This window comes from Aspergillus heteromorphus, assembly GCF_003184545.1.
Source record: "Aspergillus heteromorphus CBS 117.55 chromosome Unknown BO70scaffold_55, whole genome shotgun sequence".
In the NCBI taxonomy this organism is placed as follows: domain Eukaryota; kingdom Fungi; phylum Ascomycota; class Eurotiomycetes; order Eurotiales; family Aspergillaceae; genus Aspergillus; species Aspergillus heteromorphus.
This window is the reverse complement of record NW_020290460.1, coordinates 62,116-88,131: the sequence shown is the minus strand read 5'-3', so window position 1 is coordinate 88,131 and position 26,016 is coordinate 62,116. Positions and strand designations below refer to the sequence as shown.

At 16.3% G+C, this 26,016-nt stretch overlaps 1 protein-coding gene across 1 annotated transcript; it reads left to right on the top strand.

Annotated features, from left to right (window-relative positions):
- The first annotated feature begins 22,502 nt into the window (after positions 1 to 22,502).
- Positions 22,503 to 24,915, top strand: BO70DRAFT_325070 (aspartate kinase). The gene is made up of 4 exons (XM_025540632.1): positions 22,503 to 22,762; positions 22,828 to 22,908; positions 23,040 to 24,289; positions 24,350 to 24,915. Exons 1-4 carry the CDS (start codon positions 22,614 to 22,616, stop codon positions 24,445 to 24,447), a joined length of 1,578 nt encoding a protein of 525 aa, XP_025394381.1. The 5' UTR covers positions 22,503 to 22,613; the 3' UTR covers positions 24,448 to 24,915.
- Positions 24,916 to 26,016: the final 1,101 nt, after the last annotated feature.

Below are 26,016 nucleotides of genomic sequence, written 5' to 3'. Positions count from 1 at the left end.
CAGATCAGGTTAGGTTAATTAGAATTTTTATACTTAACCGCCAGATTATAATTAAATTAAGAAAATTTTTATATCTGACTGTAGTATAGCTAAAAACCAGATAATTAATTATTTTAATTATTCTTAATATTAAGATCTATCTGCTATATCTTTTTAAGCTTTAATATAATTAAGATATATTTAGATTAAATAATTATTAATCTGGCTATCTTTATTATTATCTAAAAATATATAAAAAGAAGCTTTTTAAATTAAAAAAATATAATTAAAAAAGAAATTAGTATCTTTTTTATTATTATTTATTAAAAATAATAAAAAATTCTAATTATATTAATAAAATTCAGCTTTTTATAAAATTATTATTTTTATAGTAAAAAATATATATAAAAATATATAATTATTACTTTATTTTAGCTATATATCTTAATTATATTATAGAATACTAGAAAAATTATATATTAATTATTAATTAAAATACTAAAAATAAATATATTATTTTTATTCTATTATTTCTTCTGAATCAGACTATTCTTAGATAGAGTGGCTAACGGCCAGGTCAGATCAGGTTAATTAGAATTTTTATATCTAACCGCCAGGTTATAATTAGATTAAGAAAATTTTTATATCTGACTATAATATAATTAAAAATCAGGTAATTAATTATTTTAATTATTTTTAATATTAAGATTTATCTGCTATATTTTTTTAAGCTCTAGTATAATTAAGATATATCTAGATTAAATAATTATTAATCTGACTATTTTTATTATTATCTAAAAGTATATAAAAAGAAGCTTTTTAAATTAAAAAAATATAATTAAGAAAGAAATTAGTATCTTTTTTATTATTATTTATTAAAAATAATAAGAAAATTCTAGTTATATTAATAAAATTCAGCTTTTTATAAAATTATTATTCTTATAATAAAAAATATATATAAAAATATATAATTATTACTCTGTTTTAGCTATATATTTTAATTATATTATAAAATACTAGAAAAATTATATATTAATTATTAATTAAAATATTAAGAATAAATATATTATTTTTATTTTATTATTTTTTCTAGATCAGACTATTCTTAGATTTATAAATAAGATATAACTTAAAGAATTATTAATAGAATTAAAAATAAGCAGGCAGTTAAGAAGATTATAAATAGTTAGATTATTAAAATAAAATAAATTAAATAAATTAAATAAATTAAATAGATTAAATAGATTAAACAGATAGAATAAATAAATAAAATATTTAAATAAAATATACTAGATCTATATTATAATACTACAGCTCTTATAAAAGATTTTATAAAAATTTTTTATAAATTTTTTTTATAAATATCTATTTTTTATTCTAGTTTATTATATCTTAAGCAGTTTTATTTAAAAAAAGAAATTATTTTATAACTTTAAGCTTTAGATATAAATTTTTATTTATTAGATTTATTATTAAATTTATAATCAAAGACTAAATCTTATTTTATTATTATATTAAGTTTTTATTTTAATCTAATATTTATTAAATAGAGTTTTCTGTTTTTATTTTTTTATATCTATTATTTATAAAATAGCTTTAGAATTATAAGTTAATTATAATTATTTAATTTATTTTTAAAAAATATTATTAAGTCTTTTTCTTCTGTTTCTTAGATTTTTATAAATTATAATAATATTTAAATTAAGATAAGCTTTTTAAATCAGATCTTTTCTTTTTTCTTAAATCTTAAGATTATATATATTATAAAGAATTAAAAGATTATTCTATATTTAGCTTTTTAAAAAAAACTTTTTATTTTTTAAGATTAATAATAGAAGATAATCTTTTTTAAAGATTATATATAAATTTAAAAATTATTATTTTATTTTAATTAAGAAAAGTTATTAATAATATAAAATAATTTTTAGAAAGATATATTATTTTTTAATAAAATTTTTTATATTTATTATATTATATATCTTTATATTTTATAATATTTAGAAATTAAAAACTCAGAAACTAGTTCTATAAGCTATTATTTTTATAAAAATTATAAAAAAAAATTATTATTAATTATATCTAAATAAATAATTAGTTAAATACTAAGTAAAAAATTATTATAAATATTTATTTATTCTTCTAAAATAAATTTTTTTTAATTATTATCTTTTTTTAGATCTCTACAATTTATAATAAACAGGATTTTTAAAATTAAGTTTTATATTTTATAATTATCTATTATCTACTATTCTGAATTATTAAATATATTTAATTTAAATAAATAATTAATTTTATTATTTTATCTCTCTGTCAAAAATAAAATTCTTTTAATTAAATATAAATTAAAGAATATTTTATAAAATTATTTAAAAAATATATATATAATTATTATTAAAATTTCTAGATATTAAATAAATATTAATTATAATAGACTACTGAATTAGTTCTGATTAAAAAATATTTTTTAATTTAATTAGATATTTCTTAATAAAAAATATAAATTATTATAAGATTTTACTAGATTTCTGACTAATATTTAAATCTTATATTAATAAAAATCTAGCTATAATTATTTTATTAGTCTTATATAAATATAATCTTGTCTATTAATTATTAGATATAATAATTAATAATATTAATAATAATAATATAATATTTAATATAATCTCAGCTAAACTCTGAACTTAATTTAATTAAAATATTTAGTTTTATAATATTTTAATTAATTCTAATTTTTTAAAAATTATTTAAAATTAGTATTATATTTTTTATTTTATTTATATAATTTAGTTTATAATTAATACTCTTCTGCGGAAATTTCAGATTAAGATCTTAAATAATATTATTAAATATATATAAAAGAATAATAATAGAAATCTTAAAATCTTTTTTAATATTTTAAGAATTTTTAAAAAATATATTCTAAAAGTTGTTTATAAAAAACTAATATAAAATTTTTTTTTATAAAAAGCTTCTAAAAATCTTCTATTAGCTAGTTTATTATATTAATTTTTAATTATAGATTTAAAAGATTATATAATTTATAAATATAAATTCTTAATATTATAAGAAATTCTTGCTTATTTAATAATTTAAATCTGACTTAGTTTATTATCTTTTTTTTAATTATAAAATCTACTAAAACTTAATCTATTTTATAATTTATTAAATATTTAATCTCTATTAAGCAATTAAAAGTTTTATTTAATATTATAAATATAATAATATTAATTATTTTTATTTTATTATAATTAAATAAAAATAAATAAAATATTTTCTTAAGTTTTTATATTTTTTTTTTTTATTTTCTATTTTTTTAAGAATAATAGATTTATTATTTATAAAATTTATAATATTTATAATAATCTCTTTAATTATCTGGATTACTTAATTAATAAACTAGAAAAAAAATAAATATTTTAAAAAAAAAAAATTCTTAAAAACTTATATAATATATATTAAAAGCTCTGAAAATATTATTATTATATTTATTAAATAAAAGACTATATTTATATAATTATAATTATTCTGAATCTAATATTAAAGCTTAAGAAGTTTAAGAAAAATATATAACTAAATAATAATATTAATTAATATTATAAATACTAAATTATTTTTAAGAAGATATTCTTTTTTATTTTAATTAAAATCTAGTAATTAATATATTATTAATAATCTTTAGATTATTATTAGATTTAAATAAAATTTTTTATAATATTTCTAAATATCAGAGATTCTTACCCGCAGTTAAGATATATAAAGAATTTAAAATATATCTAAATATTAAAAATATATAGCTTCTTAAGATATTTTTAATTAAATTAATATAATTCTAAATATTATAAAATATATTAATATTCTTGCTTACTAAAAATTCTGTTATAATTAGTTTTTTATTTTTTATTAAATAGCTAGAGATTTTCTTTTAATTATAATTAATAATATTAATATTAAATATTTTTTTAATAATTCTTAAGATATTTATTATTATTACTAAAGCTATTTTAATTTTAATATAATTAAAGCAGTTATACTTTAAATATATATTAATTATTTTATTATAAATAAGAAGTATTAGAATATACTTAATAATCTTAATTTAGATTTAATTATTTTTATATCTAAAAAATAAGAAAAGAATAAGATAATTATTATTTTTTATATTAATAAAAATAAAAATATAAATAATCTTAAAAATAATTCAGAGAATAGATTATTATTAAAATTAAAAAAACTAGTCTTATCTAACTTTTTAATTATTATATATATTTAGATAAAGATAGAGACCTGATCTTTATAATTTTTATATTATTATAATTATTATTTTAGATAATATAAAGAATAAATATTCTATTTTTTTCTTATTTTTTTTATATTAAATTCTATAAAAGTTTTTTTTAAAGTATAATATATCTCTTAAAATAATTAATTAAGCAGATCAAGTAATAAACTATATTTAAAAAATATTATTATATCTATACTATAATTAAATATATATTATATTTTATATATTATCTATATAAAAAAAATATATATATTATAAATTAATTTATAATTATTAATCTATCTACTGTATTTAATCTTTCTAATCAGCAGATATAAATAGTTATAATAATAATTATATCTTAATCTGATTTTAACTATATAGTTAAAAATTTTTTATATCTTAATCTAATTATCAGATTATGGCCAGGTTAAGGTTAAGATATAATGATCAGATTAAGCCACTCTATTCTTAGATTTATAAATAAAATATAGCTCAAAGAGCTATTAATAAAATCAGAAACTAACAGATAGTTAAAAAAATTATAAATAATTAAATTATTAAAATAGAGCAGATTAAATAGATTAAATAAATTAAATAAATTAAATAGATTAAATAAATAGAATAAATAAATAAAATATATTAGATCTATATTATAATACTACAGCTTTTATAAAAGATTCTATAAAAATCTTTTATAGATTTTTTTTATAAATATCTATTTTTTATTCTAGTCTATTATATTTTAAGTAATTTTATTTAAAAAAAAAACTATTTTATAACTCTAGGCTTTAAATATAAATTTTTAATTATTAAATTTATTAAAATAAATAAAATATAGCAGGTGTCTTAGTTATATATTAAAATATAATAAATTATATTTATATAAAATTATATCTTAAAATAAAATAAACTGTTTTTATAGAGTTTTTTATTTTTATTTTTTTATATTTATTATTTATAAAATAGCTTTAGAATTATAAATTAATTATAATTATTTAATTTATTTTTAAAAAATATTATTAAGTCTTCTTCTTCTGTTTCTCAGATCTTTATAAATTATAATAATATTTAAACTAAGATAAGCTTCTTAAGTCAGATTTTTTCTTCTTTTTTAAATCTCAAGATTATATATATTATAAAAAATTAGAAGATTATTTTATATTCAGCTCTTATTAAAATATATAAAAAACTTAAGATATATTTAAATATTAAAAATATATAATTTCTTAAAATATCTTTGATTAAATTAATATAATTCTAAATATTATAAAATATACTAATATTCTTATTTACTAAAAGTTCTGCTATAATTAATTTTCTATTTTTTATTAAATAACTAGAGATTTTCTCTTAATTATAATTAATAATATTAGTATTAAATATCTTTTTAATAGTTCTTAAAATATCTATTATTATTATCAAAGCTATCTTAATTTTAATATAATTAAAGCAGTTATGCTTTAAATATATATTAATTATTTTTTTATAAATAAAAAGTATCAGAATATACTTAATAATCTTAATTTAGATTTAATTATTTTTATATCTAAGAAGTAAGAGAAGAATAAGATAATTATTATTTTTTATATTAATAAGAATAAGAATATAGATAATTTTAAAAATAATTTAGAGAATAGATTATTATTAAAATTAAAAGAACTAGTTTTATCTAAGTCTTTAATTATTATATATACTTAGATAGAGATAAAGACTTGATTTTTATAATTCTTATATTATTATAATTATTATTCTAAATAATATAAAAAATAAATATTTTATATTTTTTCTTATTTTTTTTATACTAGATTCTGTAAAAGTCTTTTTTAAAATATAATATATTTTTTAAGATAATTAATTAAGCAGATCAAGCAGTAGACTATATTTAAAGAATATTATTATATTTATATTATAATTAAATATATATTATATTTTATATATTATTTATATAAAAAGAATATATATATTATAAATTAATCTGTGATTATTAATCTATCTATTATATCTGATCTTTCTAATCAGCAGATATAAATAATTATAGTAATAATTATATCTTAATCTAATTTTAATTATATAGTTAAAAATTTTTTATATCTTAATCTAACTGTCAGATTATGGCCAGGTTAAGATTAAGATATAACAGTCAGGTTAAGCCACTCTATAATAACTATATTTAAATTAAATATAAAATCTATTTTTTATAAACTAAGTAATTAATCTATTTATTTTTATTTTTATAAGTATTTATTATATTTTATATTTTAAATTATAATTAAATAAGAATTCTTGTGAATAATCTTTTCTATTATTTTATTATTTTATTTTTTTTTATTTTTTAAATAAAAATTATACTTGTAAATAAATTCTTTATAAAGTTATAAATAATATAAATTTATAATTAATTTTTAAATATTATTTTTATTAGAATAATTCTTTTATTTAATTAATATTCTTAAGAATCTATTTTAACTTTATAAAATTAATAAGATCTTTAAATAATATTTATAATTATTTTTATTTATAAAAAAATATTTTATAAGTTTATTCTATTTATTTTATAATATTTATAAAATAATAATATATAAAATATATTATATATTTATAATTTTATAAATAATTTTAGTCTATAGACTTACAAGTTTATTTATTTAATAATATAATAAGATTTTTTATTTTATAAATCTAGTTTCTTGTTAATCTATCTTTATAAAAAATATTTTATAAATAATTAAATTATTTTTTCTAATATAAAGTTTTTTATTTATTTTTTATAATTATAAAATTATTTTTATTTTTTATAAATAAAAATTATATTTTTTTTATTTTAATATAGATTTTCTAAATATATTTAATTTATTTGAAGACTTTAGTCTCTATTTTTTTTATATAAAAATTTATTTTAATTACTTATAAATATTCTGCTATAATAATATAAAAGAATAATTTTTTTATAAAAATTTATAAAATATTATTATATATAAATTTTATAATAGATAATAAATTTATTTAATTATTTTATTCAAAATTAATATAATTTTATAAATATTACTTAAGAATATTATTTAATTATTTTATTTAAAATTAATATAATTTTATAAATATTACTTAAGAATATTATTTAATTTTTTAATTTAATTATTAATCTATAGATAATAAGCTGTGCTTAATCTTTTTTTATTATAAATATATAAATAAAATTAGATTAAAAATTCTTTATAAAAATATTATTATAATTTATAATAATATTCGCGGATATATTATATAAATAAAAATTTTTTTAATAAAGATTCTTATAAGATTCTTCTTATTAAAACTCTTTTATAAAAAAATAAAATAAACTATTTTATTATATTAATTTATTATTATTAAAATATTATTAAAAATTTTTTATAAGTTTTTAATAATATTAATATTTATAAATAAATTAATAATAAAATTTATTATTATCTTTTTTCAGAGTTTTATAAATATAAATAGAGATTTTAATAATTTTTATTATTTTTTATAAATTATTTTATTATTTTAATATACTTCACAGGCTTAATAGTATTTATTTATAAAACTATTTATTTTTAATTATTAGAATTATTATAATATTAGTATTAATATTTTTTTATTTATAAAATAATCTATAATAAAATTATTATATAGCTTTATAAGTATTTAAAACTTAAAAATATATTTATTTAGAATATATAATTATTCTGTTTTTTATAAGAAATCTTTATAATTTTTTTATTATAAAATTTTATTTATTTTTTTTTTATAATTTAAAATCTTTAAAATCTCTTAGTTCTTTATAAATTTTTTATATTTATTAATCTTTTATTAATATTATAAATACTACAGCTAGTAGCTTTGTAAAAGAATTTTTATACTATAATTTTTTTATAATAATAATATTATCTATTATTTTTTTCTTTTATAATTTTCTATATATTTAAAATATATTTATAAATAAAATTCTATCTAATATTTATAAATAAAGTTTTTATCTATATATTTTCTGACTTTTATAATTTAAATAGATTAGATAATTATTATAAAACTAGCTTATTTAATTTCTTATAATTTTTAATTATTATTTTTTTTATAATCTAAATATTAGAAAAATATATTTATAAAATTCTATATACTTAAATAATAAATAAAATAAAATTAAAATATTATAAATTATATATCTATTATACTTATCTTTATAATAGCTCTGAGCCTGTTATAAAGTATTTAAGATTTTTATAATTAATAAATAGTTTAATTATAAAATCTGCTTTTTTTAGTTAATAATATTATTTTTTAAATAATTTTATTATTATAAATAATTTTTAATTATAAATTTTATAATTTCTTTCTACTATAATTATTTTTTATAAATAAAATATAATTAGAGTTTATTAACTATTTATATTTTTTTATAATAATATATTATTAATTATAAAATTAGATATATTTATTTTAATATATATATATTTATTTTTTTTAAAATAAATAATTATAATATTTTTTATAAATATTATCTTCGGCTGCTTAAAATTTTTATAAATATTAATTATAAAAAAATTTATATTAGATTTTCTTTTTTTTTATAAAATTTCTTAATAAAATTTATAAATAAGATTATTATTTATAAGTATTTTTAAATAAATTATTAATATTAATTTATAAATCTTATAAATTATAATATATTTTTTATATTTTATAACTTTAATTATTTATAAATTATTATAATTTATTGTGATTTTATTTATATATTTTTATAATTAATAATAAATCTAAGAAAATTAATCTTTATTTATATAAAATAATACTTATTTAGCTTTATATATAGATTTATTTTAATTAAGATTTATATAATTTTATAAATTTATTTCTTATATATTTTTAAATCTTGTAAGTATATTATAATATTATTAAAATAAATAATTATAAAATTATTTAAGTACTCTGTAAATAAGAAATTTATAAAATCTTAAAATTTTATAAATATATTAATTAATCTAAATAATATAAGTAAATATTTAAATAAATTATATTTTCTCTAAAAGATTATTTTATATTTATAGTTTATTATAATTCTTATTTTATAATAGATTTTATAAAAATTAAATTATATAAATTATAATATTTCTGCAAGCTAATTAATACAGCTATTAATTTATAATAATAAATATTTATTTTAATAATTCATTTATTTAATTTATAATAATTAATATATATTTATAAGCTTCTATTTTTTTTTATAAAAAGAACTAATATTTTAATAAATAATTTTAAATATTAAATTTATTTATATATAAGATATTTTTATAAATATTTTTAGAGTATTTTCTACTCTGTAGATAATATTTTATAAATTAATTCTATTTTTAATTTATAATTTTTTAAAAATAAATTTTCAGATTAATATCTAATTATAAAATAAATAATCTATTATTTTATTTTTTATAAATATTATTTTAAATTTATAAAATTATTTTAAAAGTATTTTTAGATTTATTTCTTTATAAATAAATTTAATTATTATAATTTATAATTATTTAATCTTTAATTTCTTTATAAGAAACTTTATTATAATAATATATTATATCTTAACTTATTATTTCTTATAAAATCTTAAATAATATTAATTAAACTCTGTAATAGAGATCTTTATTTAAATTTATAATATATTTAATAAAACTTTCTTTATATTAAATATTATAATAATAATTCTTTTATAAATTTTTCATAATTATTTTCTATATTTATAAGATTTATTTTAAATATTATAGTTTTTTTTAATTATATATTACTATTATTTAATAGTCTTATAAAAAGCTTTATAAATATTATAAATTATTTTATAATTTTTATTAATATTATAAATATTAGATTTATTTTTATATTTATATTAATTAAGATATTAATTTCTTTAAATAGATTAATCTTATTCTGTATAAGTAATTACTCTTATAATCTTAGAATAAAATATATTATAAAAGATATATTTATTAGTTTCTTATAATTTATTTAAACTGTAAGTTATTCTTTAAAATTTTTATTCTTATATTAATAATAATCTTTTATTATATAATCTTATTTTCTATAATTAAAGTATTTTATTATTTCTATAAATATTAATATAAAATCTTATAAAATAAATACTTCTGATATATTTAATTATAAAATATTTTTTTATAAAAATCTTTTATAATAATTTTAATTATTAAATTATTTTATTTAATTTATAAATAATAATATTTTTTTTTATAAATAATAATATTTTCTTTTATAAATAATCAGTTTTTTTACTTTATTAATTAATACTTAGTCTTAGTTTTGCGAGTAATATAATTAGATCTTATTTAATAATAAAAAATCTGGCTATTTATAGATTTTTTATTTTATATTTTATAGAAATAATTTAAAAAATAAATATAATTATATAATATTTAATATTTATACTTTATAATCTAATTTTATTTTTATTTTTTTTTAGTATTATAAATATATAAAATTCTTTTTTTATAAGAAGTTATTCTTAGAATTTATAATTATATTTTTTATTTATAATTTTCTAGATTATCTAGCTATATCTTAAAAAATTTAAAAAAATCTATTTAATTATTCTTTTAAAAAAACTTCACAGCTTTATCTTTCTATAAATTATTAAATATATAAATTAAATAGATTATTATAATTTATGTTTATTAATCTTTATTTTAATTATTAATCTTTATAATAGACTCTTGCTAAGTAATAAATAATTAAAAAGTAATATAATTATAAATATTATAATATTTACTATTTTATAAAAAATATATATATATATTAGTTTTTTTTAATTTTATAGATAAAATATTAGAATTACTTAAAGATTTATAAATTTTTTTATTATTTATAAAAATTTTAAGTCTCTGCTTTAATTCTATAATTTATTAAAATATATTTAATTATTTATAAAGATTTTTAAAAGCTAATAAGATTATATTTATTTTAATTATTTTTTTATAATAATTTTATAATTAATTTTTAGAAGATTAGAAAAATTCTTATAAATATAATATTTAGTATTTTATATAAATATAGTTTTAATAAATTATCTTATAGATTTTAAGTAATAAAATTATAAGAATATATATTAAAATAATATAAAAAAAAATATCTATTAGAAATTAAAATAATATTTATATTATTCAAAATATTATTGCTAGTCTTTTATCTAGCTTTTCTTATAAATAAATATATTTATAAGAATTTTATAAATTATATACTATACTAGTATAATTACTTTGTAAGAGACTGTCTTTATAGTATAAGTATTTCTTATAATATATTATATCACAAGGATTATAAGAATTACTATCCTTATATTTAGTCCATATAAATAATATATTTATTTACTTAAATAACTTTTTAAAAAAATATTAAAAATATATATAAAATATTTTTATTAAATTAAATAAAGCAGAACTATATCTAGATATTAAAAAATATAAATTTTTAAAAGAAATTTAATATCTTAGATTTATTATATAAATAATAAAGATTTAGATAAATTTAGTAAAAATTTAAGCTATTTAAAAATAAAAAACTTTAATAATTATAAAACTTTTATAAGAATTTCTAAGCTTTATTAATTTTTATAAATAATTTATTAAAAGTTTCTTAGAGATAGTATAGTCTTTAAATTAATTAATATAAAAAATATTGTCAACAATATGGGCAGACTCGCCAGTTCGCTGCCTAAGGCTCATCAGTTTGCGGCCTCAGGCCAGTTGGCTGCCTTAGGCTATTAGTTGGCAGATTAATAATTCTGAGTTTTATCTATCCTGCAGCGAAGCAAGAGATCTTATTTTTATTAATTATTCTAGCTTTTATTTAATTACTGATTCTATTATTCTCAGTCCTGTTTTATTTATATAATTTTTATATAATTTTTATATAATTTTATATATTTTTATATGCTTTTGATAGTCAATTGACTATAAATATAAATAAAAAGATCTTATAATTTTTAATTAGTTTTTTAATAAGTTTTAATTAAGTTGAATTAGTTTTTAGTCTTTTTTTTATTTATTTAATTTTTAATTTTTTTTATTATTTCTTTTATTTTTCTCTTATCTTTTTTTTATTTTTATCTTATTTTTATTTTATTTTTATATTTAATTTATATAAGAAAGTAAGAGTTTAGTAAAGTTTTTTTAAGAAATTAAAGAAAAATTTTTATTTAATTATTTAATTTTTAATTTTTTTTATTTTTTATTTTTCTTATTTTTTTCTTATTTTTATTTTATTTTTATATTTAATTTATATAAGAAAGTAAAAGTTTAATAAAGTCTTCTTAAGAAAAGTTTTTATTTCTTAAAAAAAGTTCTTAATTATAAGTCTAGTTATATTTTTATATTAATTTTTTATTAATATCTCTGAGATTTTTTATATTTTTTTATTTTTTTTATTTTTATTTTATCTCTGACTTAAAATTTATATAAAAAATTATAAAATTTTTAAGTAAAAAATAAGATCTATTTAAATTCTTAAATTTTTTTAACTATTTCTTTATTATATCTTAAAATTAGTAATTTAAGAAAATTTTTATTATTCTTAATAATTAATCTGATTAGTTTCTTTGAATTAATTAAATTTAATTATTTATTATTAATAAAAATATCTGAAAATATATAAATCTAGATTTATTTAAAAAATCTAATTATTTTATTAAGCTAGTTACTATATCTATTTCAGATTTTAATTATTATATTACTTTAATAATAGATCTTAGTAAATCAGACTATCTTTTATATTAGAAAATTATAAATTAATTTAACTATTAATTTAAGAAATAAAAGAAAATTATCTCTGGACTAGTCTCTTTAAATTTATTAATAAATTCTATATTAAATAAGTAAAATCAGTATACTATATTTAATTTAGAAAAATCTTATTAAATTTTATAAGCTCTAAAGAAAAGAATTATCTTTATTAATTAGTTTTATATAAGAAAAGTTATTAATAAATATTATAAGCTATAATTCTTAGAAATAAAGAGTTCTATTAAGAATTATATAACTTAATAAAAGCTTATTTATTTAGAAGTAGTAAAGCTGAAATTAAGCAAGATTACTAGTTTTATTTAAATAATCTATAATTTTCTTAAATTAATTCAGAAAATAATAGATAATTTTATAATAATTTAATAATTAAAATTAATTAATAATAAGAATAATCAGAAAGAACTATCTAAGTTTCTTAAGATAATATAAAGAATATATAATTAAATTTATTTAAATTTCTAAATTAGATAATTTATTAAGTTAATTAATAATAGTAGTAATAGAATTAGTTATATTTTTTTTAAGATTTTTTAGATAATTCTAAATTAACTATTTTAATAACTGTTTTAATAACTAAGTTAAAATAAACTTTCTAAAATAATAAAATATTAATAAAGAGATAAAAATTTAAGAATTAATCCTGTTTATATAAATTAGATAAGAATAATAGATTTTATAATTTTAATAATTATTTTTATATTAATAAGAAACTAAGAGATTCTGAATAAAAATCTAAGATTAAAATTTTAAATTATTTTAAAAATACTTTCAGAAATAGTTTTAAACTAAGATATTTCTTTAAATAATACTGTCAGACTTACTAAATACTGTTTTTATTTAATAAGAATAATAAAGCAATTATCAAGATAGAAAAGATTTTTTTAATAATAAATTAATAAATTATTTATTTAAAATAATTATTAATATTTTATTTATTTTAATAAATTTTTAATACTGCTTCAGATAATTATATCTGTAATTTCTTAAATTTTTTTATTAATTATATTTTTATTATAAATAGAAATAAATTAGTAAGAGTAGAAGACATTGTTTTAATTATTTAAGATTATAGAATAGTTATTTTTTATTTTATTTATCTAAATAAAAAAAATCTATATTTTAAACTTAAAAAAGTAATTTATATTTTTTAATTTTATATAAATATTCTCTTAGCTGCAAAAGCTGATAAAAAGAGACTATTTTTAAATAAAAAAAATAGATTTCTTAAATAAGTAGATAAAACTCTATTATATTAAATTAAGAAAATTAAAAAAATATACTATATTTAATAAAAATAAAAATTTAGTTCTGCTATAATTATTATTATTAAAATAAGCTAGTTAGCTATCTCAGATTTATTAATTTATAATCTTAAGCTAATTAAACTCTCAGAATATTAATATATAATATCTGAAATAACTAAAGAATAATATAAAAGATTAGAATATTTTAATAAGAAAATTCTAAATTATCTAAGTAATTTAATTCAGAAAATTAATATTATTAATTTGCTAAAACAGACTAGCTTAGATAAGCTAAGCTAAAATAAAAAATATCTTATATATAAAATTAGTTAATTAAAAAGATAAATTTTAAGATAAAAATTTAAAAAAAAAAGTCAGATATTTAAATTAATTTATTAAGACTTGATTTATATAGTAAATAAAATTAATAAACAGAGATATATCAGTTATCTCTATTATTCTTATTTAAAATTTTATCTAGAGCAAGCTCTAACTTCAGATGTTTCAGAATTAATTATTAATATGATTTAATTAATTATTAATCAGTTTAGGATAATATTCAAGAGATTTTATTCTGATTAGAATTAGAATCTTAGTATTTTTCTAATCTGGGCTAGTACTAAAGATCTATTAATTAATTATTTACTAGTTTATTAATCAGAGCAAAATCTATATATAGAAAGATCCGGAGTTCTAATTATTTTTAAAATAAGAAGTTTATTAATTAATTCAGGGCTTTTTATATTTTTATAGCCTGAAATAATAGATTCGGCTATTTTTATTCTAAACAGAATATTAAATAAATAATTAAATTAAGAAATATTATATAAAACTGTCTGGAAAAGTCTTTTATAGTTATCTAAGAAATTAGATATTTTCTATTTAAGAAAATATAAATTATATATCTATATCTAAATTAGTAATTTATTTAAAGAAGATAAACTAGGGCCCAGAGCTCTAATTAATTATCTAATTAATTATTAGATAACTAATATTTAATAAATCTAAATATCTATTCTTAAAAAAATAATTTCAGCTTATAATATTATTTTTAATAAAAATTTTAATTATAAATAATATACTGAATTAGAAAATCTATTAATAAAATTAAAAATAACTAAATTAGTTGATTTTATTTAATTAGAATAATTAGATATCTCTATTTTTAAAGAATCTAAAGAATCTAATATAAATAAAGATTTTTCTAATTTAGAAATATTAAAATAAATATCTGAATCTTTATTAGATAATTAATTAGAATAAGATTAATTAATAATCTTAAATTAGTTAACTACTAAATTAAGCCAGTTAGCAGTTTTAAATAATTAGTTAAATATCTTAATTAGATAAGATAATAATATAATTATAGAGAATTTATTATTTTTATTATTTAACTTATCTTCTTTATTATCTTAGATTCTTATTAATAATTTAAATATTAATAAGCTGATTAATAAAACTGAGTTTTTAGATATTAAATTAATTAGAGATTTAAAATAGATCTACTTAGAATTATCTGATTTTAATTTTAAAAGAGCTAGACTTATTTTTTAAGTTATTTAAATAATAATTAATTATATTAATAAAAGTGAAATTCTCTATATTAATTTTTTATTACTTCTATCTTTATCTATTAACTAATAAAAAATAAGAAATTATATATTTTCAAGCTAATTTACTCAGACTATTAAAACTGAAATTAATTAATTAAAAGCTCTAAATACTTAGAATATATATTTAATTTATAAAATTAATAGAGCTGAAGTATTATTATTAAAATAGATATTTTTATATAAATTTAATAAAACTGATTATCTGACTGGTTTTAAAGTCTAAATTTATATTAAAAATAATTTACAGATATCTGATTAATTAAAAATATATATTAATATTCTTATAACCAGATCTATACAGATTTCTTTAACTCTAATTATTATATTTAATCTAGAAATTAATTAATTGAATATAATCACTGCCTTTTTTAATAATTTTATTAAAAAAAAAATCTATATAAGTCTAATTTCTAGATTAGAAAATAAATAAACAGTTTTTCTATTATAAAAAGCTTTATATAGATTAAGATATTTATTATTTCTTTAGTAAAATACTCTGAAACAAAAACTAATAATCTTAGAGCTTAAGTTTATTCAGAAAGATTAATATATCTTTATTAATAAATTTATAATTTTAATAATTTTTATAAATAATATAATTTATATATTTTATAAATTAAATTATTAAAAATTTAATAAATTTAAGTAAGAATTAATAATATTATTTAAATTCAAAGATCTTAAAGAGATTAATTTATTTTTTAATATTTAAATCTTATATAATTATCTAAATAGAAAGTTATAGATTTAATAATTAAACTATATTAATAAGATTATTAATAAATTTAATTTAGAGTAAAGAAAAAGTTCTAAATTTCTATTTCTAAGTAAGAAATTAGTAAAGGATTTACTTTACTAAATTATTATTAATTAAATTTATAAATTTCAGCAGAAAGTAGAATTAGCTTTATATTCTATAATTTAGATTAGATCTGATATTATTAAATTATATTAGTTAATTTTAAAATATCTAATTAATTCAAGTTCTAAATATCTTAGGACTATAAATTATTTAATCTTTTATTTAAAAAAAATAAAGAATTTAACTATTAAATTTAGTTCTAGTTCTATTTTATTTTATATAATTAGTAATACTAGTTTTACTAATAATTAAGATTATACTAGCTTAATAGAGTATATTATTTATTTATTTAATAGCTTTATTAATTAACTAAATAAGAAATAATATTATATAACTTTTTTAATTATTAAAGCTAAATTATTAGTTCTAACTACTGCAGTCAAGTAACTTCTTTAATAAAAAAGATTTTTTAAATAAATAAGATTTAGTTCTAATTAATACTTCTCTATATTATATAATAATTATTAAATAGTTAAAATTCTTACTAATAAGAATTTTCTCTTTTAAACTAGTCTAAAATATATTAATATTATTAATTATTAATTAAGATAAGAAGTCCTGAATAAAATAATTAATATTTAATAAATATTTATTAATAAAATATAAATAGATAATCTGACTAAGCAGTTTCTTGATTAAAAATATACTTAATTTATTAAATAATTAAATATAATAATTTATTAAATTTTATTATTATTATTTTTTATTTTTAATAATTTATTTACTTTAGTTTTTTCTGATATTTTATCTTATTAAAATTATAAGAATATATTAATAATATAGACAGACTTATTAGTTTATTATCTAAGACTTATTAGTTTATAGTTTTAGACTAGTTAATTATCTTAGATTATTAGTTAACAAACTAATAATTCTGAGTTCTGTCTATTCTATAGTAAAATAAAAGATCTTATTTTTATTAATTATTTTAATCTTTATTTAATTATTAGTTTTATTATTCTTGGCCCTGTTTTATTTATATAATTTTTATATAATTTTATATAATTTTATATATTTTTATATACTTTTAATAGTTAATTGGCTATAAATATAAATAAAAAAATCTCTTAATTTTTAATTAGTTTTTTAATAAGTTTTAATTAAGTTGAATCAGCTTTTAGTCTTTTTTTATTTATCTAATTTTTAATTTTTCTTATTACTTCTTTTATCTTTCTCTTATTTTTCTTTTATCTTTATCTTATTTTTATCTTATTTTTATATTTAATTTATATAAGAAAGTAAGAGTTCAGTAAAGTCTTTCTAAGAGATTAGAGAAAAGTTCTTACTTAATTATCTAATTTTTAATTTTTCTTATTTTTTACTTCTCTTATCTTTCTCTCACTTTCATCTCACTTTTGCACCCAATTTATATGAGAAAGTGAAAGTTCAATAAAGTCTTCTTAAGAAAAGTTCTTACTTCTTAAGAAAAGTTCTTAAATATAATCTTTAAATAAATATCAGATTATTAGATAGCTTTTAATAAATTAAAAAATATATTTTTTTAATCTAATTCTAACTTTATTTTATTCTGAATATATAATAATTATAGAAATAAATTTATTTAATTATGATACAAAAAAGGTTTTTTTATAATATAATAATAATTATATATTATAATCTTATATATACTTCTTAAAATAAAATATATTAATAAAATATAATTATCTAATTTATAATAAGAAACTTTTTATTATTATATAAAGTTTTAAATAATAAAATACTGAATTAAGATTAGTATAAAATATTTTAAGTAATAATTAATTATAAAAATCTAAAATATATTTTTTAAGAAAGCTGATTAAATAATATATATAATAGTCTTTATTTTTAAACTGATTTAATTTTAAATTAGTTTATAAAAATAAAAAAAGAATAAATAGACTAATAATTTATTATAATGTAAATAAAATATATTCACAGATAAGAATAACTATTTTTAAAATTATATAATTTTATTATTTTTTTAATTAAATAGATCAATTAATATAGCTGTTATTCTATCTATTTTAATACAAATTATAAATAACTTAAAATAAATATTATATATTAATACAAAAAGCTGAAGAGAGACTTAAAATAATAATAAATTATATTAAAAAAAATTAAAATACTAATTCAAAAACAGAGAAAATTTTTATCTTAACTAGATTTTAGAATATTTATTATTAAATATATATTAATAAATAAAATTTATATCTATTTTTTAAAAAGAAAATAAATTTTAAATTTTAAACTTCTCTGTATAAATATTATTTAATATATTTATAATTTAATATTATTAGAATATTCTAATTATAAAATAATATATATTCTAATTAGCTGATAATATTTCTAATTTATAATATTAAAAAATATTTAGAGATTTATAAGAAACTATAATATTTATAATTATATAAAAATCTAGAAAGAAAAATTATTAAAATTATTAGATATATTTAATTAAATATTAAAAAATATTATTATAAATATTATTATTAATCTATTGAAGAAAAAACTGTTTAAATATTTTAATAATAATAGATTAATTCTTAAAGAATATAATCTTAAAATTTATAATAAAAATTAATTAAGAAATAGTTATATAAACTATTATATAATTATTTATAAAAAAATATAAAATCTTAAGGTTTATTATATTTAATTAAGAAATATAATTTATAAATAAAATATAAAAATAAATATATTAATTAATAAAAATTTAATAAAAACTCTCTATAGTCTGTTATTTAAAGATAGATAAAGTTATAAAATAAATAAATAATATAATTAAAATATATATTTATATTTATATTTTATATAATTAAATTAATTAAAAATAATTATTATTTTTAAAAGAGCTGCTCAGCTGATTCTAAACTAGAGTGGCTAACAGCCAGGTCAGGTCAGGTTAATTAGAATTTTTATATCTAATCACTAGATTATAATCAGATTAAGAAAATCTTTATATCTGATTATAATATAACTAAAAATCAGATAATTAATTATCTTAATTATTCTTAATATTAAGATCTATCTGTTATATCTTTTTAAGCTCTAGTATAATTAAGATATACTTAGATTAAATAATTATTAATCTAATTATCTTTATTATTGCCTAAAAGTATATAAAAAGAAGCTTTTTAGATTAAAAAAATATAACTAAGAAAGAAATCAGTATCTTCTTTATTACTCTAAACAGCTGTATATTTTTATTTATCAAAATAAAAAACTTTTTATATTATAATTTATAAATATTATCTTATATTATTTTTATTAATTAAAGTCTAAGAATTCTTAGTAGAAGAATTAATATAAAATCTAATCTAATAAAAAAAGTTATTATATAAATTATTAAAGAGACTTAAGAATAAATATAAATATTAATAATTTATATATAAAAATATATAGAAAAGTAAGTAAGTTAATAAAAAAATCTAATATTTAAATATAAAAAAAGTAAAATATAATTAAATATAAAAAATATCTATACAGATTAATTCTATAAGAAACTTAACTAAAAAAATATAAAATATATAATTATAAGAATAATTAATTTTTATATTATATAACTAAGTATATTTATAGATATTTATTTAATTTTTATATAGATTTTCTTTATTCTATATTATCAGACTTATTATTATCTTAAGAACTAAATAATATATAATTATCAGAACTAATAATTAATAATAAAAAGGAATTTATAATAAAAAAGATTTAAAATAAAAAATATATATAAAAAGATTATAAAGTATAATTTTAATATAAAATTAAATAGATTAAATATATTTATATAAATTAAGAGTTAATCTCTGCTTTATAAAAAATTAAAGTTTTTAATAATTAATTAAAATTTAAAATAATTCTTAGATCTTTAAATAAATAATTAATAATATTATTTAATTAATAAAATTTCTTCAGATAATTGATTAATAATATTTTTTTAATTAATAAAATTTTATTTTTTATAAAAAAATAAAAAGATAATAAAAAAAATAAATAAAAAAGTCTTTTTATTTAATTTATTTAATTTATTTAATTTTTTAATAATAATATAAAAAAGCAGTGCAGTACTTATAAATTAATATTTTATTTTATTTTTATAATATATATATAATAGACTTTATAGTCTTTTTACTTATATTTATTATAATATTTATTTTAGTATTTAAATAATTAAATATCTTTAAAGAAGATAGATCAGATATTATTAATATATAAAATAAATTATGATAAATTACAGAAGATAATAAGAATAATATTAATATATAAAAATAAATAGTTTTTAGTTAATAAAAAAAGAATTATAATATATATTAATAATATTTATATAAATCTTAAAAAATAAATATCTATTTATATAATAGATAGTAAACTAATATAAATAATAAATTTATATAAAAAAAATCTTTAAACTTTCTTCTATAGATTAGTATAATATAATTAATAAAAAATCTTATTTTTTTAAATTATAAAATATATAATTATATACTTGTTTTTTTTAAAAAAAAATTATAAATAAGTATAATAAATTTATTAATATATAAATTAGTCTAAGTAGATTTAGTAAGATTATATAAAAAATAAATAAATATTATAAAAAAAATATTTTTAAACTTAGCTTCTTCAGCTATAATTACAGAATTAGAAAAAAATTATATTAATATATAAATAAAAATATAAAAAAATTAAATAAAAAAATAATATAAAAATATCAGATTATTTATAGAATTATATTTAAAAATAATAAAAAAATTAAAGAATTATTATTTATATAGAGAGTAAATTTTTATATAATAAAAATAATATATAAATTAGAAATCTTAAAACTATTTATAGATAAGATAGATATATATAAAATAAAAAATATTATTATAAAGTTTTTATATAAATTCTTTAAATTTTAAAAATTTAATAATATCTGCGTGAATATTTTGTTTAGTATATTATAATTAAATAAATAATTAAATAAAGCAAGAAATAGCACTATATAAAAAAATAAAAAAATATAACATGAATACAGAATACTTTTATTTTTTTATTTTTTTTATTAATTTCTTCTGTATTAACAGTCAATCATTGGATTAGCTTAATTCAATCATTCCCCTAACACACCCCCCGGCTTCGGAGGATTGTATGCCTACTGTAGTATCTCCTAAGGTATTGATTGACCTGCAGGCATGACTGGGAGTTAAGTATAATTAACTCAACTCCACGTTTTATTTTATTGCAGAGCGAAGAACTATCAACTACTGTAGTAAAGAAATAGGGAACAGCGGGTATTAAACATCCATACTGATTGGTTAGAGCCCTAGTGATTTTACATGCCAGCGCTTTAATTACTAGCTGGCCACGGGCGAAGAATAATTTACTATGATTATCTACCTATAACTACTGCTAAGCCGTATCTGATAAATCTTCATACTACTACACAGTTAGAGCTCTTATACTCTATAAATAAGTGGGTGGGGGGCGATAAGACCTTTACATACTCTGGCATGTAAGTATAAAAATAATTATGGACTAATCAAGACATAGAAGAAGCAGGCGTGTCCCCAGTACCTCATACGGTATAATGTAATGGTTCAATATTCCTGCCTGCGGTGGCACGAGTAAGACAATTGCCTAGGTAAGATTTACCGCCCTTGATAACTAATTGGTTGATTCATTAGGGAAGGCGGAAGGGGTAGCCCGGAGAAAAACCATTCATCCCTCGATGCTATCGCCCGGTACTCCGCTTTCGCAACCCCGCCAGTGCACATAAAAAAGGCGTCCCGCTACCGGAGCCAAGTGCAAGCACCGACCGGTGTGTCATCCATCTCTGGACTGTAAGGCTTTGACTTGCTACTAAAAACCGACATGGATGACCACCAGCAGTACAAGGCAGACTCTTTGCCGTTGGTCGATAGTGACCAAAAAGTCTCACTGGGTAGCAATTGGGTTGTACAGAAGTTCGGGGGTACAAGCGTTGGAAAGTTTGCTCTGAATATCATCGATCAGGTGATATTGTAAGTATCTTCTGCGAATCTCGATCAAGTGATAAAGTTGTCTACTAACAGCATTTTCTAACCAGACCGAGCCTTTTAGAACATCGTGTGGCTATAGTGTGTTCAGCGCGGAGCAGTTCGACGAAAGCTGCAGGTACCACGAATCGGTGAGTCATTTCTCTAACCTTACCACTGCCATCTTCCCTTAAACCCTTCCAGTTACATATCTCCTTTCTGCTTTTTTTTTGTCTCGTCTGGCATACCATGGATTTAAAATTGACTCTATATCATGCGGTAGTTTACTGCGAGCGGCGCGGGACGCTGAAGACGCTCTATCGCAACAGTATGCCTCCCTCGTAGAGGCAGTCCGGCTGGAGCATATACAAGTTGTCGACGACCAAATCCGATCTAACGTTCTCAAGTCCCGACTGATTTCAGATATAAATAGCGAATGCGACAAGGTTCTAAAAGTCCTGGAAGCTGCACAGACACTGGGAGAAATCAGTGCACGGTGTGTGGATAAAGTGATCAGTACGGGGGAAAAGCTGAGCTGTCGACTTATGGCGGCTTTCCTTCAAGACCGTGGTGTGGATTCGCAGTATGTGGATTTAGCTGAGATCATTGATTTTCCCATCTCGAATCAGGGTCTCGACCAGGCATTCTACAACAATCTTGCGGCTGCCCTTGGCAGAAAGATTAGGGCCTGTGAAAATAAAGTCCCAGTTGTGACTGGGTTTTTTGGAACTGTCCCCGGAGGTCTTCTTGATCAGATCGGACGTGGTTATACTGATCTTTGCGCCGCTCTGGTTGCCGTGGGAATAAATGCCAGGGAACTACAGGTTTGGAAAGAAGTCGATGGGATATTCACCGCAGATCCTCGAAAAGTTCCCACCGCGCGCCTTCTTCCTGCAATAACTCCAGCTGAGGCAGCTGAGTTGACATTCTACGGCTCGGAGGTGATTCATCCTTTTACTATGGAGCAAGTCATCCGCGCAAAGATCCCAATACGCATAAAAAACGTTATGAATCCAAGAGGGGATGGTACAGTGATTTTCCCTGATTCTACCTTTGAATTGGACAAGACCACCCCCGGCCACGATCCGAGACTATTTCGTACCCGGAGTCCAAGTCTTGTACAGCGTCCGAAACGCCCAACGGCTGTTACAATCAAGCACAAGATATTGGTGATCAATGTACACTCGAACAAGCGCTCGCTTTCGCACGGGTTCTTCGCTGGAATATTTTCTGTCCTTGACCGGTGGAGACTTTCAATCGATCTAATATCCACAAGTGAGGTTCATGTATCCATGGCCCTTCATTCGGAAATGCCCCTTCTTAATGGTGTTGGAAGAGATGAATACCAAATCATAGATGAGGATCTCAAAGGCGCTTTACGAGACTTGCAAAAATATGGCACGGTTGACATCATCCCGGAGATGGCAATTCTTAGTCTTGTTGGGAAGCAAATGAAAAACATGATTGGTGTCGCTGGCCGGATGTTCTCGACACTTGGTGAAAACAACGTTAACATCGAGATGATCTCTCAAGGTAAGTTCGACCTGCTCATTTTTATTGATCGTCAGAGGCTTATCTTACTTTGTCTTACAGGTGCAAGCGAAATTAATATTTCCTGCGTTATTGAAGAGAGAGACGCTGACCGGGCTTTGAATATAATCCACACCAGCATGTTTACATTCTTAGACTAATGGTGCCTTTTTCGTTGCATATCGCCCACCTCCCACAGTATCTTCAAGAGTTTTCATGGCAACATCTCTGACGCCATGATTTCCCTTGAAAAGAAAATGTCTTGAAGTTAACAAGGGACATTGAATGCAAATCATTGTATGGTTGGTTTATACTCGTTTGGGTTGCAGGTGCCTTCAGATGCAGTTGGCTTTTCTGGGCACTAGTAGTGTTCCCTCCAGCCTCGCTTCTGGTTCATATATTGGAGTTAAAATGCACCACGGACCTTTGATTCTTGTTAAATAGATTAATTTCTTCCGCTTTGTTTTTTTTCATATCTCTTCCCTTTGTATTTTCGATCTTTCTTGCCCTTTTTGGCCCTTTTCTCTCGCCATCTCCATGTACTTAAAAAACATTCACTGACCCTGATCTGGGAAGTTGCAGTTCGAGGTCACAGATTTCTGAACCAAATTAATTATATACTAGACTCGGCAAAGCTACTTAAAAGTCAGTTTATCTATGTTTGAGTGTTCAGACTGCTGTTTAAATAGGCGTGCAGGACCTCATGATAGAATAAGAGAGGAGGAGTAGCATAGAAATAACACGTATTCTAAATTGCTATATTATAGTACTAGGTACTTATAGACTACAGTGACCTTTAAAGATAGGTATTGTAGAGGTTCGAGAGAAGGTAATTATCATGGATATTATTAGTTAGTAATCTAATACTTATGATATGTACCCCTTCTGCTGAGACTTGAGTAATATTATTCTACCGGCCTAAATGTTAAGTTGTCATGTTATATGATATTCCATTACACTTATTAGAAAAACGGACTTAACATCTAAGATATACTTACAGAGTACACCCTGATGATCAAAAGATAGAGTATATGATCCAAAACATGTCATTGCCCATAGATAATATCATAATCTACAGTTAGTTACAGAAAATCCAGAACCTGTATATATTTGATACTATTGCCTGGTGGGCTATTCGTCCATATCTCTTCATCCCAAACGATTACTATTAACCCTAGAAGATTATTAAAACAAGATCGCAAATGCCCCCTACTGGCTGAATAGAAACAAATGTTGTTTCTTAGGTTCCTCCCATCTCCCATTTATACTCTGCTTGATAACATTAGATATATCTTGTTCTCGGCTTAGGTACCTAGTTGACATCGCCATACTGCATTTATAATCCAATGTAGAGTTTTTCTGAGGTAAACCTTTTCTACGGAGGATTAGCACCCCCCTGCCCCCTTCTCTCCTCTATCCTCTATCTACCCCTTCCACCCCTCCCCCCTTGATCCCTAGACATAATAAGATATTTGATAGATCGTTGCCTCGAAATACAGCTCCAACAAAGTCTGCACTAGGAAAACCGGCCATCCAAATCTTCTTTGCGTAGGCGTTGCTCCATGAATAACAAAAACCAATAAAGGAGGGTTCGCCTTGGCTAGTAATAGTAGTAGTAGGTAGGGCGAGACCGTTATATATAGGAAGATTACTTAGGTAATACTTATCCTGATCGCTAAAATATTAATCTATCTTCTAAAATCTTAATATAGATTATAAAGGATAATAAT